This window comes from Parasteatoda tepidariorum, chromosome 3 (assembly GCF_043381705.1).
Source record: "Parasteatoda tepidariorum isolate YZ-2023 chromosome 3, CAS_Ptep_4.0, whole genome shotgun sequence".
NCBI classification, from domain to species: Eukaryota; Metazoa; Arthropoda; class Arachnida; order Araneae; family Theridiidae; genus Parasteatoda; species Parasteatoda tepidariorum.
The window spans coordinates 90931692-90949718 of NC_092206.1; the positions used below are offsets into that span (position 1 = coordinate 90931692).

The 18027-nt window shown below is 31.7% G+C and overlaps 3 protein-coding genes across 3 annotated transcripts in view; 2 read left to right on the forward strand and 1 right to left on the reverse strand.

Moving 5' to 3' along the window:
- Window positions 1–344, forward strand: part of LOC107452707 (uncharacterized) — a 2508-nt gene extending 2164 nt beyond the window's left edge. Inside the window, exon 4 of the mRNA XM_043049186.2 lies at window positions 282–344. Coding sequence (XP_042905120.1) covers window positions 282–344 — 63 coding nt within the window. The remainder of the gene's footprint in view (window positions 1–281) is intronic.
- Window positions 345–6468: 6124 nt separating this feature from the next.
- LOC122270718 (uncharacterized) lies at window positions 6469–7683 on the reverse strand. Its single transcript, XM_043049192.2, has one exon. It carries the CDS (start codon window positions 7681–7683, stop codon window positions 6469–6471), a length of 1215 nt encoding a protein of 404 aa, XP_042905126.1.
- A 5765-nt stretch (window positions 7684–13448) lies between these two features.
- On the forward strand, window positions 13449–17196 carry LOC122270713 (putative nuclease HARBI1). The gene is made up of 4 exons (XM_043049187.2): window positions 13449–13543; window positions 13612–13837; window positions 14711–15066; window positions 16532–17196. Exons 1-4 carry the CDS (start codon window positions 13449–13451, stop codon window positions 16806–16808), a joined length of 954 nt encoding a protein of 317 aa, XP_042905121.1. The 3' UTR covers window positions 16809–17196.
- The last annotated feature ends 831 nt before the right edge of the window (window positions 17197–18027 follow it).

The window sequence follows — 18027 nt, forward strand, 5'->3', positions numbered from 1 at the left end:
AATAGTGCCTGACTGAAGATTTTTGTTTAGGTTAGATCTTTGAAAAATTGTACTGTCACCTTCCTTTCCATACGAACCAACATCTACTGTGATAAAACAGTAATTCGCATCAACAAGTGCCAACAAAACTGTTGAAAAATAGTCCTTATAACAGTAATAGGCACTTCCGCTGTTTTTCGGACAAACAATCCTAATGTGCTTGCCATCAATTGCACCACAGCAATTAGGAAAGTTCCACATCTTTGAGAAGTTCTTTTCTATTTCCTTAAACTTCTCTTCAGAAGGCTGCGGCAAAAACAAAGGCATTACACTTTTTATGGTGCTTTCCAGAACCTCTTCAATAATACGGCCAATTCAACTATGGCAAATTCTGTAGTTGAATGCCAAAGAACGGTAGGATTCTCCGGTTGCTAGGTATCTAAAAAGAAAACATATTTTTAGTCCAATAAAAAAAGTGAGAAAATTAAGTCACTTAAATAAAGGCAAATGTTTGGATTGTTTAAACAAAATACATACTGACTAGAATTCCAACAAAAAATTTACATGGAGTGTGATAAATAATGTGCAAATGAATATTTTTCAATTATATTAAAAAAAATATTCAGTAGTGAAAACTTTGATGTTCTGAGAACGAATTTTGCAATTATTATTCAGTATCAAATCATTTATTTAGCAATCTTTTGATGTCTTTGTCAAGTTTAAAGGTTTTTTTTGTTAGATTGTAATTGTTTCAAATGCACATAGCCTTAAATTAATAGAGGAATGAAAATCCATGTAGTGCACGGGCCACCTTTACTTCTCAGACAAGTTAATACCTATCGATCTAATGCTGAATACATGGATATTTATAAATATTAAAATAAGCTAAAATTAACTTTTATACTTCATATTAGTTTATTTATTTATTCATTATACTTCATATCAAAATTAACTTTTATACTTCATATTCATTAAATAACATTTCAAATAATAATTCTTGAATGCATGCAGAATTTAAATATAATAAAACACTTTCAAACTATGCTATTTAAAAACGTATAAAATAGATATTAACACTCAGAAATTCATGCATGTTATAAAATAACAACTTAATACATTTTCCAATACATAGCAACTTACTAAATTTCTAATAAAATAAAATTTCTCTTACCTGAGAGTCAGGCACAATTTCTCTTTTTTGGAGACTGGCTGCTGCCTTCTATTACACACTCTGTATGAAATGCTTCCTTCGATTAGATTAAATAGTTCTTGAAGCAATTCAATTGAAAATCGAAAATACTGCCGAAATTTTTCATCGTTGAACATTAAATGTCTTTGAATCAGAACAGCGAATGTTCCTTCAGTTGGACGATTCACAAAAATTTCATCCTCTTCTTTATTTTGAAAGAATAATCTAATTCTAGCTTCTTCCTCTTCCTCTTGAATTAATAGAGTCATAATTTGTTTTTCAGCGTGATCCATTTTCCAGCAAATTTAATGCAACGACTACAAAATCAAAATAAACAATGCCAAACGTCATTGACGCATGCGCAATGAGAAGTAATATCTGCGCCTGAACGTCTACTACCGCTGTGCTTACAAACCACTTTTTTTGTTGTCGTCAGAGGGCGACAGGTTACCGCTCACGTCAAGCGAAAGCGACCGTTCTTACAAACCAGAGCTTAAATCGTTGGAACTAGGAGAGCAGTTGATAATCAATTGACGACAAAATCGAAATAGAAAAAGGCTTATCTTCTAGATTTTTGTAGAAGGTAGTTGGTTGGTTAGATCAACAGATGTGGAAACCGAAACCAACTGTCAAGCTTTCTGCTGATCAATTTTGGCACACTACGTAATATAAAAACACATAACTTTTTATATAATGCAGATAGAAGGGTGAAATTTTTTTCACAATGTTTGAAATCGTTTGAAATTTTAAAATCGGCAATAAAAAAAATTCGATATTTAGGTCAATTGTTAGGTACTGTGACCCCTTAATGTGTGATTTTTTTTTAAAATAAGTAAAACGAAATAAAAAAAAATAGAAAAAAATTAAATAACTAGTTTTTTAACAAAGTTAAAGAGTACAGTAAAAATTGATTCAATAATATAAGGAACTAATAAAATAACATTCTCTAGGACCAATTGCTAACCTAGTTTCAAATGCGTAAAATGTTTGTTTTTCATTTTTTATTTCCAATTTAAAGAATAGAATGGTTCCTTTTCTTATAGGTTTTTTTTATCTTTAGTTGGGACATGCAGAAAATTATAGAATCTCAACATATCTCCAAAACAGTTTTTTGGTTTGCAAATATTCCCAAAATTAATGAGCTTTTTTTTGTAACAGACTAAGAAGGTGCAGAATTTTAATATATTTTTCCAAAATGCAGAAGGAATGGTAGGTATGTAAAACAACAACAATAATCTTACCTGCCGGTTTTCCTTTTCTTTTCACTGGATGTTTTATTCCTGATGTGCTAGGAATAGGCTCACCTGCACCAGTAAATCGGGTCCTATTAAATAAGAGAGAAATTAAATAACCTCTGTTCACTTAAAGTTATTAGTACCAAAGTATTTCCAAACTATACAAAAACATGTAGCATAATTTTACAGAACAGTACAAAAAAAAAGAAAAAAAACACAGCCCTTCAATGTTTGTCCTGACTAAGATACTTTTTTGCTAAACTTCAAACAATCCTATAGTACTGGAACATTCAGATTTTGAAATTCTATAAGTTATCTTACCCTATGTCCCTCACAGCTGAACTAGAAGCTAACTGAGCGTCATCTACAGCTGAACATCCATAATTATGATCAATTAAAGCAGTTTCTACATTCTTTATTGGTTCAGCTACACTTAAAGTAACCTTTTGACCTTTTTCCCACAAGCTAAAATAAGCAAATAAGACAAATTTCTAAATATGCAATTAAGAGAGGAATAAAAACCTTTACATTACAGCATTATAATAATTTATCATAACGAATCTTTTGCCTCGAATGACTACCTCATTATTATTCCCCACAGAAAATCAAATGTAAAAATTAGATCAACACATGTTATTGTAAATATGATAAAACATAATTTCTGTACCACTTTTTCTCTTCTTAAAAAGGTAAAGTAAAGTAAATCTTACTTGAGCAAGAGTTTTAAAGAATCTTCTTTCACCAGAAACTCACTTCCAGTGGACTCAGCGGCAGCAGCCGCAACTTTTTACATTAAGGTTAAAAGATGAGAGGATCTCGCAGTGGTGGTTTTTGAAACACTATTGGTTTTTTCTGCTTCAGTATAAGAGTTCTCAAAATCTATGCAACTGTTACTAAACACTCTGTGTACAGATTCGAGATGACTTCTTAGCCACCTCTTGTCACACAAAGTCTGATCAAATGTACTGATTGAAAACTTCCTTCGGACTGATAGTATGTGTCTGCAGGGTAGTTTATCGTTAGACTTGTCATTTGTTTTAGGAGCATGTTAAAAGGATATGGATTTAAAATTTGGTGTTGCAGCTCTTCGGCATTTCCAATCGGAAATTTTAAAGATGGTACCTTCAATACAGCAGTAGCTGTAGCATGATATCGCTCCTTTCTCATTGAATATATAATCGAGAACAAACATTTTATGAAGGCCGAGAAAGAGCTAAACTTCCTTATTACAGTCTTTAACTTCCCATTTATACATTCCAATCGATTGTTTGTCATGTTCAAAAAATTTCCGCTGGCGTAACTCATGTAAGTCCATTTCTAAAACGAGACAAACAAATTAAGAAAGCGATAAATGCAAAGCTTCAAGAATAGAGATAATTTTAATTGCCATTTCGATGGTTGTACAGTCCGCAAAAAGAAAAGATATCACCCTGAATAACTTTCGTTCTAATGATCGGATTTTCTTGAACTAGGTGTCAATGGTTCCTGGGGGTGACCTCAAATATGCTGATTTATTAGTGTTAACTATTAATTAAGTTACGAAATCGGACACAAAAACGTACTTTCTGTGAATAAACATATATTTTTTGTTACATATTTGGATTCTTAATCTTCAAAATGTAGGGATTAACCGAAATTTGGTCTCCATAGTGTGGTCAGGAGAGCGATTCAAAGTTTTGACCCCTTAATGTTAATTTCACTTTTTGCGTTTTTAGTCATATTTTAAAAACTAATTAAGTAATTCAAAAAAATTGCACCTACCCATAAAACTAATTTTCGCAAAGATAATTTCTGAAAAAAAATAGTTTTTAATAATTATTTTTTATTATTTAATTAAATTAAGGATGAAAAATTTTGGAATTATAAGGTAAGAATTTTTAAATACCATACTAATCTACATATTTTTCAATTGAACAATTTAAATTTTCAACTGTTTTTATTTAGTAGAAGCTGAGAAAAATTAATTATTTTGAAGAAAATAATTTGGCGACAATAAAGAAATAATTAAATGTGGCGATTAATATTAAAAGGTGATAAACTTGCAAGGAACTTGACTTCGCGCGAGTAGCGAAAAATTTCATTCATATTTTTTTCGCTAATAATCGTTTGCTAATTTTTTTTTTAAACTATAAAATACGTTGTTTCTTTTCAGTCGTCTAAAAGTCTATTTGATATTTAGTAAAGAAATTCAAATAAAACATTTTATTGAATAAAAAAAATTTTTATTCAAGGAATGTCGAGTTTTCATGTGGTCTTTAAAAACGTAAGAGCATCAATATTGTAAAAGTTATATTTAAATTAAAATTTTGAGACCAGATATTTTGAGTTATTGACATTGAATATTTTAAGTTTTCGTGCCTCCATTTCATTATCTTAAGAGCTCTGTTTTAAAAGAGAGTATCAGATATATATGAGAAAACAAAAATAATCATAGTAACAGTATTTGGTGGTAAATGTAGCATATCATAATTGAAGAATATGCTGCGTGACATTTTATGGTGAATTTGCGAACGTAAGTTTCAGAATGTATCGAAACATGAGGATGCTATTTGCTAATCATCTTTATCCAAAGATAACCATGTAACCTTATATTGGAACATTTAATTAACATTATAAATTATGGAATCTTATAATGATTATCAAAAAATATTTCATTTTTAAAATTAATAACACTTGTGTTTTTACTTCGATATAGGGCTCTCTGTAATTCGGCAAAACTAAAATAACTGTTATATTGGCAGAGACGACGCGATGCAAAGTTTATATTATTCCTTTCGACGGTCTGCTTATGGTGTTGAAATGCTGGGCTGTAACTCTCTGGACAAGAGACAGCAGCAAATGCATCACCAAGCATATTACAAACGTCTGCAGGAGAAGAATACATGGTATCGTTTTTCTTAAATATCGGAAGTCGAAATTCGCGATATATGCCATTAGCTCTCTTAACTCTCGACCAGACTTGTCTGGAAGATGTCGAAGATGTTATGGACGAGACATAACGGGACCAAGATTCTCTTTGACTTTTGCGTCTGATCTTTCGTGCTATAGCTTTTGCCCGTTTAAAGGCCAAAAGGTTAACAGTATTAGGATAACGGCGGAAGATGTTCCACAAACGCCTCTGCTCTTTGTAGGCAGCTGCGCATTCCTTATTCCACCACGGCTTGCGGTGGCGAGGAAGCGAACTTGACGACTTAGGAATACTTTCTTCTGCCGCTTGGAGAATTACAGACGTTATATTATTAATAGCAGCACCTATAGTATTGCGAGTTATCATATCCTCCGTAATCTGAGCAAGCATTGTAAATAGAGGCCAGTTAGCGCGATGAAATATGAAAGTTGATGGTCGTGAACTCATGGGAACAGAAGTAAAATATGAAACAATGAGAGGAAAATGGTCACTGTTGTGAAGATTATCACTCACAGAGAAGTTTATAAAAGGTAAGATAGCAGGTGAACATACTGCTAGATCAATTGAATGAAAGGTTTGAGTAGGTGAATGAAAGTAAGTTTCTTCGTCTTTATTAAGCAAACAGAGATTATGGTCGTGGATGAGTTGTTCAATTTTACGCCCCCGGTCATTGGAGGCGGAACTACCCCATAATTCACTATGACCATTAAAATCTCCGAGCAAAATAAAAGGCGAAGGTAATTGAAGTATCAGTGAGTTCAAATCTGTTTGAGAAATGGATGCATGAGGGGGTAGATAGACAGAGCAGACTGTAATGAGAACATTGATGTGAATTTGAACTATGGTAGCTTGTAATGAGGTTGATAATGAAAGGTGAGTTGATGGAAAAGCTGATGAAGTTAAAATTGCTACGCCGCCATGAGGTTGATTTCCATCATTAAAATCCTGTCGATAGCAAGAATAGTTGCGCAGTTTAAAAGCATTGGATGACGTTAAATGTGTCTCCTGCAAGGCAATGCATGCAGGTTGATATTTTGAAATAATGTCCTTGACATCAGAGACCTTATTTCGCAAACCGCGACAGTTCCATGATATGAAACATATGGACATTATGGAATAAGAAAAGATGATTGAAAGTTAACGTCATTATCCAGAGGTCAATCGAGTAGGCATTCGTCGTCAGAAGGATGCAAAGACAATTCTACCTCACAATCCATCTTCTGTAAAGCAGAAGAAGTGGATTGATTGGCAAGTTGAATGTACTTTGCATCTTTTTTCTTCCTGGAATAGCCAGGCTTTTGACTTGGGGGTAATTTTTTTAAAGGTATTTGTTTTGGAAAAGGTCGGGCCTTTTCGGAATTGTCTATTTTAGATGTTTTACTAGGTGGAGGTGAGGTGGTCCTATTAGATGTTGATGCTGCGGTAAAGTTAAAGTTAGGTTTTGGAGTTGGTGGTTTAATCTGCTTATTTTTAGAAGATGTTTGTGCCGGGGAATCAGTTTGAGTACCTATAGTACAATATGAAGTCTTAGTAACCGTAGAATACGAAACGCCCGGACGGGGTGTACGGGCGGTAACGATTCGACGGGCTTCACTAAAGGTTAGGTTCTGCATTACTTTAACTGATTGAATTTCTTTCTCCTCTGACCATCTAGGACAACTCCTTGAGTAAGCTTCATGAGCTCCCTTGCAGTTAATACAAAGGGGTTGTAACTCACAAGAAGTGTCTGAATGGCCTGGAGTAGAGCAGCGAGCACAAACAGGTGTACCACGGCAAGATGCTTTTGAATGCCCAAACCTTTGGCACTGAAAGCACCTCAAAGGATTTGGGATATAGGGTCTAACTGGGCAATTATACCATGCAAGTTTAACAGCAGATGGTAACGTTGGAGAGGCAAATGTAAGGATAAGATGTTTCGTTGGAATGAGTTGTCCATTCCTTCGAATCTTAATCCTACGGACCTCAACAACATGCTGGTCTTGCAGGTTTTCTAAGATCGTATTTTCTTCGTCTTCTATGAATTCCGCTTGGGAGATTACTCCACGACAGGTATTCAGCGATTTGTGTGGAGTGACAGTTACATTAAAAGTACATATATTTGTACACTTAGATAGGGCAGTGGCTTGTTTTTCAGATGTCGTCTGCACTAAAAGGTCGCCAGAACGTAGTTTTCTCACAGAGGCTACTTCTCCCAGTGCGGAGAGAAGAGCTTTGTGTATTAAGAATGGTGAAACTTTAGAAAATGATGTGTTTGGTAGGACAGGATTCGTCAATGTTATTATGAAATAACGAGCGTATACATGAGGTGTAAGAGTTGTTCCGCTGTTTTTGCATTGGTGTGCGGAACTCAACACCATACTATCTTCAGCCATAGAAAATAAAAAACAGTTCTACTACCAGCGGCATCACCCACCACGGAGTCCTACAAAGGGGATGCAAGTAAGAAAAATTTGTCACTTAACACCTATGCTAACTAATAGCTATACGTCCACGAGTCACCCCTGAAGCAGCCTCCACCCTTAACGAGGTGCCCAGTAAGTGACCCCGGACGATTGTGACCAGCCGATTGATGCACACAGGCCGATATGCACCTCCCGTTTACCTGAAGCAAGGGCCAAAGCAGTGTATTGGGGTACCAAGACGCCCCTCAACTTCCAGGATCCCCTTTTCCAGGGACACGGGTCTCCACGCTCGGCATACACGCGGGTGGTCTCTTCCCATCTGGGTTCAACACAACAGGGTGGTAATCGAACACAGATGACAAGCCCTTACCAGTAAATTCGGCAACCACGACAAGGGGGAAGAGAAATGAGAAAGTAGGAGAAAAGGGAGAGGAAACGGAAGGGAGGATAGATCACTAGGGTACCCCGGGGCGTGACTCCCTGTGTTTACCTAAAGAAAGTAAACCCCCTCAGGGGGTTTTTCCTTACAGATATAATTCTACGCATGCAAGTGCCCGCAATGTAGAAGAACGTCAATATGGTATTTGGAAGCGGAGATTTGCCTGTCTGGACGCACCTTTTAGGTGTAAGTTGCAGAATGTGCAAAAAATCATTGTCGCTACTGGTGTCCTTCATAACTTGGCTCTGACGATGGGTGACCATATTGGAGAGAAAAAAACTGTTAGTGACGACGATGTCATAAATAATACGCGTCAATTGGCTGGAATCGCCAAAGGAAATACAATTGTTACAAATTTTTTTAACTAATATTTTTTATATATTACATGTAAACGATATCTTATAAAAAAAAAATCTGATTCATTAAACTCTTCTAGATTATTATTTGTTACAGTTGGGACTTATATTTCCTTTCTTTCATCATCTTCAAGAAATTCAATTATCTAAAAATAATTTTTAATAAAATGTAATGTTTATCTATAAACTTCTTATACTCATACTGTAAATAAATTGTTTCTTTAGTACAATAAATAAACAGAATTAAATAATAAAAAAATTAAAGTGTTTTATTAATTAGTGTTAAAGAGTTATGAGTAAGATAAATTGAGTAAAGAATTTCTATTCGATCACAATACAAGTTAAGCATCTCATGTTTTAAAGGAAATAAGAAGAAATACAATATGAATTAAATATATATTTGTTTTTACATTACATTTTCTTTACATTAAGATTGGTTTGGTTTTAAACTTTTAAAATATTCTTCTTTTGCAACGAGCATTCTATATTTTTGTTTTTCTTTCCGCAACTTTGCAAATTCTGTTTGCATTTTCAATTCATGTTCTTTTTTTAAAATGTCCATCTTGAGCTCATGCTCTTTTGCGTCCCTCTCCATCTTCGCCTGATGCTCTTCTTTACGAAGAAGAGCTTCACTTTCAATGGCTGCTTTCCTTGCCTGTGCTCCATCTACCATAGCTTCTGCAGCCTTTTGAGAAGCATTTGGTCTTCGCCTTGACGTAATCAAAACTTTTTTCGCCAAAGGAATTTTTTTTTGATGTCACATTCACTCTTTTTCTCAAAACTGCTGGCGCAACCCTATCTTCTTCCTCTTCATCTAAGGGGTCTTCCGAAATCTCTGGGGCAACGTGGGGGGAGTTGCAAAGTCCTTCTCTGCTGCTATGGTTTCATTTAACCCTTGTTCCTAAAACATGCAATAATCAAATTTTATAACAAATACTTATTTGTGTGTTTTGATAAAAATGAGTTTTGTTTAAAACTCGTGTTTTGCATAAACTTATGAAAATATTGGAACATTTAATAAACATTATAAATTATGGAATCTTATAATGATTATCAAAAAATATTTCATTTTTAAAATTAATAATAGTTGTATACAATACGTAATAAAAGCATATCTTAATCTGTTATTATTATAAATATTTGCTGAAATAATTAAAATCGAGTCTTCTTTTAAATTTATAATATTTTAAAAAACGATAAAAACTAATCAACAATTTCAATCTGAACTGTTTAACATTTTTGCAAACAAACTGTTAAACGACAATAAAATAAATCAAAAGTTCTTGGCATAACTTTAGTATACTATAACATGAGCAGGTCAAAGGCTTTTTTTTAATACATTTAATTTTAATTAACCTCTATCCAAATAAAATAGAAAAAGTAAGAATTGTTATTTTAGCGTAGAAGTTAGAATCGGTTAAACAAGCCTTGCATGTATATATATAATCTGAAAATTATTTATGTTTTGTTAAGCTTTGATAAAATATCTGAATAAGCAGGTTAGATGTTTTTATTATTTTTGCTCTTGATCTGGCTTTATATTGATGAAAGAAAGTGAACGCTAACAGCAAAATAAGAATAAAAAAATAATAATTACAGGAAAATATTCTTCACTGTCAATCACATCTTCTGTTCTGTTATACTCAAAAGTAATGGCCTCTGAAGAATTTTCCTTTTGTGCTGAAAATATAAAAGCATAAATTTATAGTATGCAATTGATAAATTTTATTACGAAATAATATTTAATATAGTTTCTTGATTAAAGTGTAACTAAAAAATCTGATTCTGCACATTTTTTCCATCCTAAGTCCATAAAACTAAAATTATAATTACATTATATTCTGGTCTCGTTTGTTTAAACATGGCACCTTGGATAATCTTAATCTTTTAAAATTTTCTATAATAGATATTATTTAGGTTCGATATTTATTTTCATAATTGCTTGCAGCTGTTCGAATATAAATGTTGGAAGAGAAGTCATAGCAACTTCTTGTGAAATACAGAACTCTGGGTACAATGGTCCACTAAAACCCTGGGGTAGGTTGGACCATTAAAAATAATTGCATTTATGTTAATAATGTGCATTACATTTATGTTTTTTTAGAAGTCAAAAAGTCATTAAAATTTTTTTTTAACAATGCAAATTACACAAGGAAATATCAGGCATTTCAATACACAGCTATTGGTTAAAATGTTTTGATTACTTTACATCAGCAATAAATTATTTTAACTATTATGTCTTATTTTCTTATGAAAGTATTAGTGCTAAAAAGAAAATATTTTTTAGTAAAATTCAATAAGCAATAGTGTGCAATATGAATTATTAGCTTTATATTTGAAGACGTGTATTTTATTAAACTTTAAATATTGTTTTTTAATTTTAAACTAAAAAGAATATAATGAAAGTACTGTATCACCTAACATTTATCTTTCAATGTTGTATCTGAATACATTTTTGTTACATGATCCAATGTACCCCATGAGATGGACCAACCTACTCTAACTCGGGACACAGTATTTAAAATCTTTTTAAAAATTTAACATTAAAAAATTGTTACATGTGCATTTAGAAAAAATTACAAATCAGTATAAGTAAGAGGTTTATCATAAAAAATAAACAAAAATTTTGTGTGTATTTTCTGTTTTTTGTGAAATAAAAAAATTTAAAACTGATTGAACTTCCAAAATTAAACTTCAGATATTGATTATTAAAAATTAGTGTTAGTTTTCTATATTATAAAATTCTTTTCTTGATATTATTTTTAATATATTAATATAGTATTTTATTCATAAATATAAAAAAAAATCATGATTAGAGTTAATATTCGTAAAATCAAACATTGATAGTTTAATTTATCTATTAGTAAACATTGGAATATATTATAACTAAAAGTATTTTTAAAAGTGAAACATACCTTGAGAATCTTTTATGAAGTTATTGTACTCAGAATCACAATCAATATCTTCTTCTAATGGGTTGGTTACAATTCCTATGGCTAAAAATTTTTCATCCATAGGAGTGGTTTTCAGCATACTGCCACCTCCTCCTGTTTTGTACAGCTCTACTTTATCGGCAGCTTTGTTTTTTTGTGCCATTTTCTTCATATTTTTATATTTATTTTGGAGTTGTATTTTTGTTCTTTTTCTAACTCCATTAATTGCATTGAATTCAGTAGTTAATTTTTCCCACACTTCTTCTTTTTACTATTAAAGTGAGCATTTGTTATTTTGCAAGCAATTATATGCTTGTAATTGTCTATTAAATTACTCACTATCTCCGATTCGTGGTCGCTGAAAACAAATTTCTTTGATAACGACATTATTACTAAGATAAAATTCGAAAACTCACGCTAATATGCGATACTCATGCTAATTTGTTTATGCACGTGTTTATATTATATACAAAGTCACATGGTTTTACCTTGCCCAATCAAATGCCCCGTTATATTTCCTGCAAGTGTTAAGCTCGAGTTGTGAAATCCTTTGTTGAAAACGGTTGGAGAATAAAAAGCGAGGGTTAATCCAAGAGTAACTCTTAACCGTGGATATTCCGATCCCCGAGTTGCTCTTGAATTGAACTCGGCTGTTAGTAATTCACCCATGCCTTCGGATTTACCCTCCACGTAACTTGCAGTTTTTCTTTTAAAATCTTATGTGACTTAAAGGCTTTGGGGTTTTCTGAATGGTACACAAGCAGAGGCTTTATCTTGCAGTCGCCAATGGCATTGGCGCACAGTACGAGAGTTAGTCTATCCTTCATGTGTTTGTGCCCTGGCTTTATCTTCTCCGTTATGTAAGTCCTATTCGGCATTTTCTTCCAGAAAAACCCTGTTTCGTCACAGTTGAAGACTTGCTGGGGGATGTATCTATTGGCTTCTATCAGTTCGGAAAAAGTTTTGAGATAATTCTCAGCTGCCTTCACATCCGAACTTGCTGCCTCATGCCTGACAACGGAGTGAACGCAGGCCCTTTTGTTGATTTAATTTACTTTTTATTATAGAAAAAACCTAGATATTAAGCTTACCCTGTTACCCTCTGACTTAAGATTTTGTCGTAACCCCAACTTTTTGACTGTAGTTTTATCTAATACATAATTAGTAGTTGCTATGATATTTTTCATAATGATTTTATTTTTAAAATGTCCTTAAATTTAAGTTTGTGTGTAATTTTTGTTTCAGATTCTTGGAAAAAGTGTTGTGTAGAGTCTGCGATTTTCTTTGTATCTGCTGTATGATAGAAGATATTATTTGGTGATGGCTTTCATTAAACTCAGTACTGATTTTTATGTAACAAATCCTGAAGTTTCAAAACTATTTTGTTCCAGGTATATATTATAAAGGGTTTTTATATCTGTTTTGTTTTCTTTAATACCATTTTGTGCTAAAAATGCTTTTTAAAATATGCAATAAAATTTTATCGAATTGATTTCTCATGTTTTTAAATTCTTAAATAAACTCTACATTTATTTATTTTATGGTATTTTACCAATTGCTGTAACTAACAATTATATTTGTATTCATTAATTTATGAAAAAATCTGATTTTTATCTAGCAAACTTTTTTTTCTTAATGGACAATTGCAGCATCTCTTAAATATAATGCTACAAAAAACGCACAACATTTTTCTAAAAATCTTATTTTAAAAATCATTTCGAATACTGAGAAACAAAAACATTATAAATTATTAGAAATGAAATGAGGCTTTAGTAATGCTACAGCTTTGGCTCGAACCACTAACGCCCGTATTCACCAACACGGATTACCTCCGGGTAATCTATGGGTAAGAGTAAAATCACGAGTTTAGTGCGAAACGTTATTCTCCAGCCGAAATTTCGCCAAACTCGCAGATTTCATCGACAGTTCTGACTCTCCTGGTAACCCTCCGTTTTCGCCGAGTTATCGGAGGGTAACCTATTCACGAGGAGCTTGTAAACAAAAAAGATGGAGGCTTCTATCGCTGCCTTTGAGCTTGAAGATCTTGAAACTGTTGAAAGAAGGGAAAGATATGTCCCAACTAGAAATAATGACCTAGAAGAGTTAGATGAAATAGACTTTTTTGAAAGATATCGTTAACGATTGAAGAACTGATCTCCAAAATTGGCAGTAAGTTGGAATCTGATACAGATAGGAACAATGCTTTAACTCCGACGGAAAAAGTTTTAACTGCTGTAAGATTTTATGCATTTGGAAACCAGCAAATTAATTTGGGAGATACTCAAAAAATGAGCCAACCTTCAGTCAGCAGAATTATTAGCGAGGTATCCCAATGTTTAGCGGAATTGAGGCCACAATACATTTATTTACCTCAATCAGAAGCAGAAAGAATGGAGGTAAGTTTTTCAGTATTATTATTTAATTATTTTATATTAGTTATTTTTTTTCTGTTGTCTTTTTTATTTGATACAAACATAAACAATGTTTACATTACATTAAAACTATTTCACCAGTAGATAATTTCTTTCACTTCTGTTTTTGACAGATTATATACACACATCTTTACCAATATTATTGTATTTTAAAAAAGAGTGAGACATAATATTTTAAAATATTACTATAATGTACATTGTTATTTTTAATTACAAAAACTGAATATAAATAGAAGAAAGAAAATATATTTGAAATTACTTATTTATAAATTATGCGATATATTGATAGAAATTTTAAAGCTTGTTGATTTATGCTATGTTTTATCACAGATATAAGAATGATGTTAAATTTAGCCAAGTAATCATGCTTGTTAAACTTTTATTATATTATTATTTTACTATTAAACAGTTTAATTCTTATTTATAAGGCATGGTTCAATTTTTCACCTTATTCTGGTTCCAACAAAGCTTTGGGAGTTCAACATACTTCCAATATTTTATACCTAATTTTTATTTTAAAATAACTAAGGTTTTTTTTTAATAAGTATGTGTCCAATTTAATAAATTTATTAACAAAATTTATTTAGGATTTTTTTAAGTACATTAAAAAATTACTTTACAAACAGTTACTTAATAAAACGTAAAAATTTATTGAGTTAATTTAAAGCATGCATATTAGGATGTGGCAAAAAATATTACAATTATGGCTAAAAAGTAATTAAACATATTAAAACTTTTTGCGCCTTTAATTCATAAAAGTGTTTTGGTCAATCCTAAAGTACATGCTACTTGTGGCAATAACTAAAGAATTGTCTAACCTCATGAATTTTTTTTTAGGTAAGCCGATCATTTTATAGCAAGTTTGGATTCCCGTCTGTGTATGGGGCGTTGGACTGTACCCTAATTCCTATTTTAAAGCCTGGAGGGCCACAAGCCGAAACCTTCCGCTCAAGAAAAAAAATTTTTGCATTGAACGTTCAATCATTGGCAGATTCAGATCTCTTCATTCGAAATATTGTAACAAGGTGGCCCGGAAGTACTCATGATAGTACTGTCTTCGACCATTCATATTTGCGTGCACACTTGGAGACTGAAGTACCATTCAAATACCATGTTCTGGGGGATAGTGGCTATCCATTAAGGCCATATTTGATGACACCTTTTTTGCACCCAACTGGAGCAAATCAAGTCAGGTATTAGCTTGTATGCTTATGATATATTTGTTAATTATAATATTAGACTAATTAGTTAAAAAATAACATTTTGTTGCTGAAATTAATAAATTTGTGAAATCTTAAATTGTGTAATTAAGAAAATTCATGAATTATTCGGTAGTCATTCGTATTAACAAAGATAATCAGCTTGAATTCAATAACTAAAAATATTTTTATAAAAAGTTTTTTTAATCGCAAACAGTTTCTAAAGTGCATGCAGCATCGCAGATGCAATTACTTTACCCCAATGAGGTTCTTTTTCGCAAGGGAAAAGTTTAAACTTTGAGAACCTGATTCGTGAAACGTAGTCACATTGATGATACCATATGTAGTGTTAATATTCTCTTTTAAATAAATCATTATTCTTTGTGTTTCATCATTTATAATTATAATCAAAACAATGTAATGATAAAATAATCAAAACAATGTAATGATACAAGCATATGTTTGATTGACCAGTTTATGCATGATTTAATTTTTCTTTACATGTGCAACTTAAGAATGTAAATGTCAGGTTTTCTGAATTGTTTTTGACAAGTTCTTTTTCTCAAACATTGTCTAAAAAACTTAAATTTTAGTAGTTTAGATGGCATACACCCTTCTTTTCTCTTGTCTAGTTTTAAAAAAAAAAAATTTGAAAGAAGAAAGGGTTTCAGGAATGTATGCTCTTATTAATGTATGCTAATGCGAACCTTACAATTGAAATATTAATTTTCGACGACTTAAATCAATAATATACGAAGACATTAATAATTTAATTGTAAGGTCTTCATTAGTTTACATTTATCACAGTGGAGAAAAGTTTAACTTTTGTATTAAACATATTCGATACGTAAATAGAATGCTTCGCTTTGATATATTTGTCGCTGTTCATCTGGATATGAAGACAAAATTCCATGACAGGAACACTTTAATTGTCCACTAATCTTCAGATTTCCTGCTATGTTTTAAAATACTTTATTTGTGAAAACTTTTAGCTTGGGGGGCAGCTGGCCGCCTTAGGCGGCTAGTTGTTAATAATTGTTTTATTTTCTTATGAGTAACATGTTCTTTTTCCTATTATGTCCTTTTATTTAAATCGTAAAAGAAAATTTGCAAAAATTTCTTAAGCATGTAAAACATTTGATTTTAACAATTATATTTTATGTTTAATATTAAAAAACAAGTATGTGTAGTAGTTAGATAAAATACTAAAACTTTTATAAATTAAAATTTGTAAAAGGACAGCTTTTCAGAATTTGATTTTATGAAATCACCATTTTACAAATCGGACTTTTGTAAAAGGAATGTTTTTGAAAAGATTCCAATTTACAACAAACTTCATGCTACATGTATATTAAAAATTGCATATATTAAATTTTGTTAGTAAAGTATAGGATGTAAATAGAATTAGCTGGTTAATAAAGAAGTAAATTATTTTCTCATATAGCGTTTTTCCTTACAGATATAATTCTACGCATGCAAGAGCCCGCAATGTTGTAGAACGTCAGTATGGTATTTGGAAGCGGAGATTTGCCTGTCTGGACGTACCTTTTAGGTGTAAGTTACAGAATGTGCAAAAAATCATTGTCGCCACTGCTGTCCTTCATAACTTAGCTCTGACGATGGGTGACCATATTGAAGAGAAAAAAAGTGTTAGTGACGACGATGTCAGAAATAATACGCATCAATTGGCTGGAATCACCAAACGAAATACAATTGTTACAAATTTTTTTAACTAATATTTTTTCTATATATACATGTAAACTATATCTTTCAAATTAATTTGCTGGTTTTCAAATGCATAACATCTTACAACAATTAAAACTTTTTCCTTTGGAGTTAAAGCATTGTTCCGGTCTGTATCAGATTCCAACTTACTGCCAATTTTGGAGATCAGTTCCTCAATCGTTGGTTTTAAGAAACGATATCTTTTAAGAAAGTCTATTTCATCTAACTCTTCTAGATCATTATTTGTTACAGTTGGGACTTATATTTCCCCTCTTTCATCATCTTCAAGAAATTCAATTGTTTGCTTTATCGAAAATTAATTTTTAATAAAATGTAATGTTTATTTATAAGCTTCTTATACTCATACTGTAAATAAATTGTTTCTTTAATTTTTTTATTATTTAATGCTGTTTATTTATTGTACTAAAGTGTTTTTTTAATTACTGTAAATAAATTGTTTCTTTAATTTCCTTATTATTTAATTCTGTTTATTTATTGTACTTAAGTGTTTTATTAATAACTGTAAATAAATTGTTTAATTTCTTTATTATTTAATTCTGTTTATTTATTGTACTAAAGTGTTTTATTAATTAGTGTTAAAGAGTTATGAGTAAGATAAATTGAGTAAAGAATTTCTATTTGATCACAATACAAGTTAAGCATCTCATGTTTTAAAGGAAATAAGAAGAAATACAATATGAATTAAATATATATTTGTTTTTACATTACATTTTATTTACATTAAGATTGGTTAGGTTTTAAACTTTTAAAATATTCCTCTTTAGCAACGAGCATTCTATATTTCTGTTCTTCATTTCGCAACTTTGCAAATTCTATTTTCATTTTCAATTCATGTTCTTTTTTTAAAATGTCCATCTTGAGCTCGTGCTCTTTAGCGTCTCTCTCCATCTTCGCCTGATGCTCTTCTTTACGAAGAAGAGCTTCACTTTCAATGGCTGCTTTTCTTGCCTGTGCCCCATCTACCATAGCTTCTGCAGCCTTTTGCGAAGCATTTGGTCTTCGCCTTGGCGTAATCAAAACTTTTTTCGCCAAGGGAACTTTTTTTGATGTTACATTCACTCTTTTTATCAAAACTGATGATGCAACCCTATCTTCTTTCTCTTCAACTACCGGGTCTTCCGAGATCTCTGGGGCAACGTAGCTTCCAGTGGGGGAATTGCGAAGTCCTCTGCTGCTATCGTTTCATCTAACCCTTGTTCCTAAAACATG

Bases quoted from the DNA above. Each gene is read 5' to 3' on its own strand.
- LOC122270718 (XM_043049192.2), bottom strand. From the start codon at position 7,683: ATGGCTGAAGATAGTATGGTGTTGAGTTCCGCACACCAATGCAAAAAC.
- LOC122270713 (XM_043049187.2), top strand. From the start codon at position 13,449: ATGGAGGCTTCTATCGCTGCCTTTGAGCTTGAAGATCTTGAAACTGTT. The intron at 13,838-14,710 runs GTAAGTTTTTCA...ATTTTTTTTTAG, and splicing joins CAGAAGCAGAAAGAATGGAG to GTAAGCCGATCATTTTATAG. The intron at 15,067-16,531 runs GTATTAGCTTGT...TTTTCCTTACAG, and splicing joins ACTGGAGCAAATCAAGTCAG to ATATAATTCTACGCATGCAA.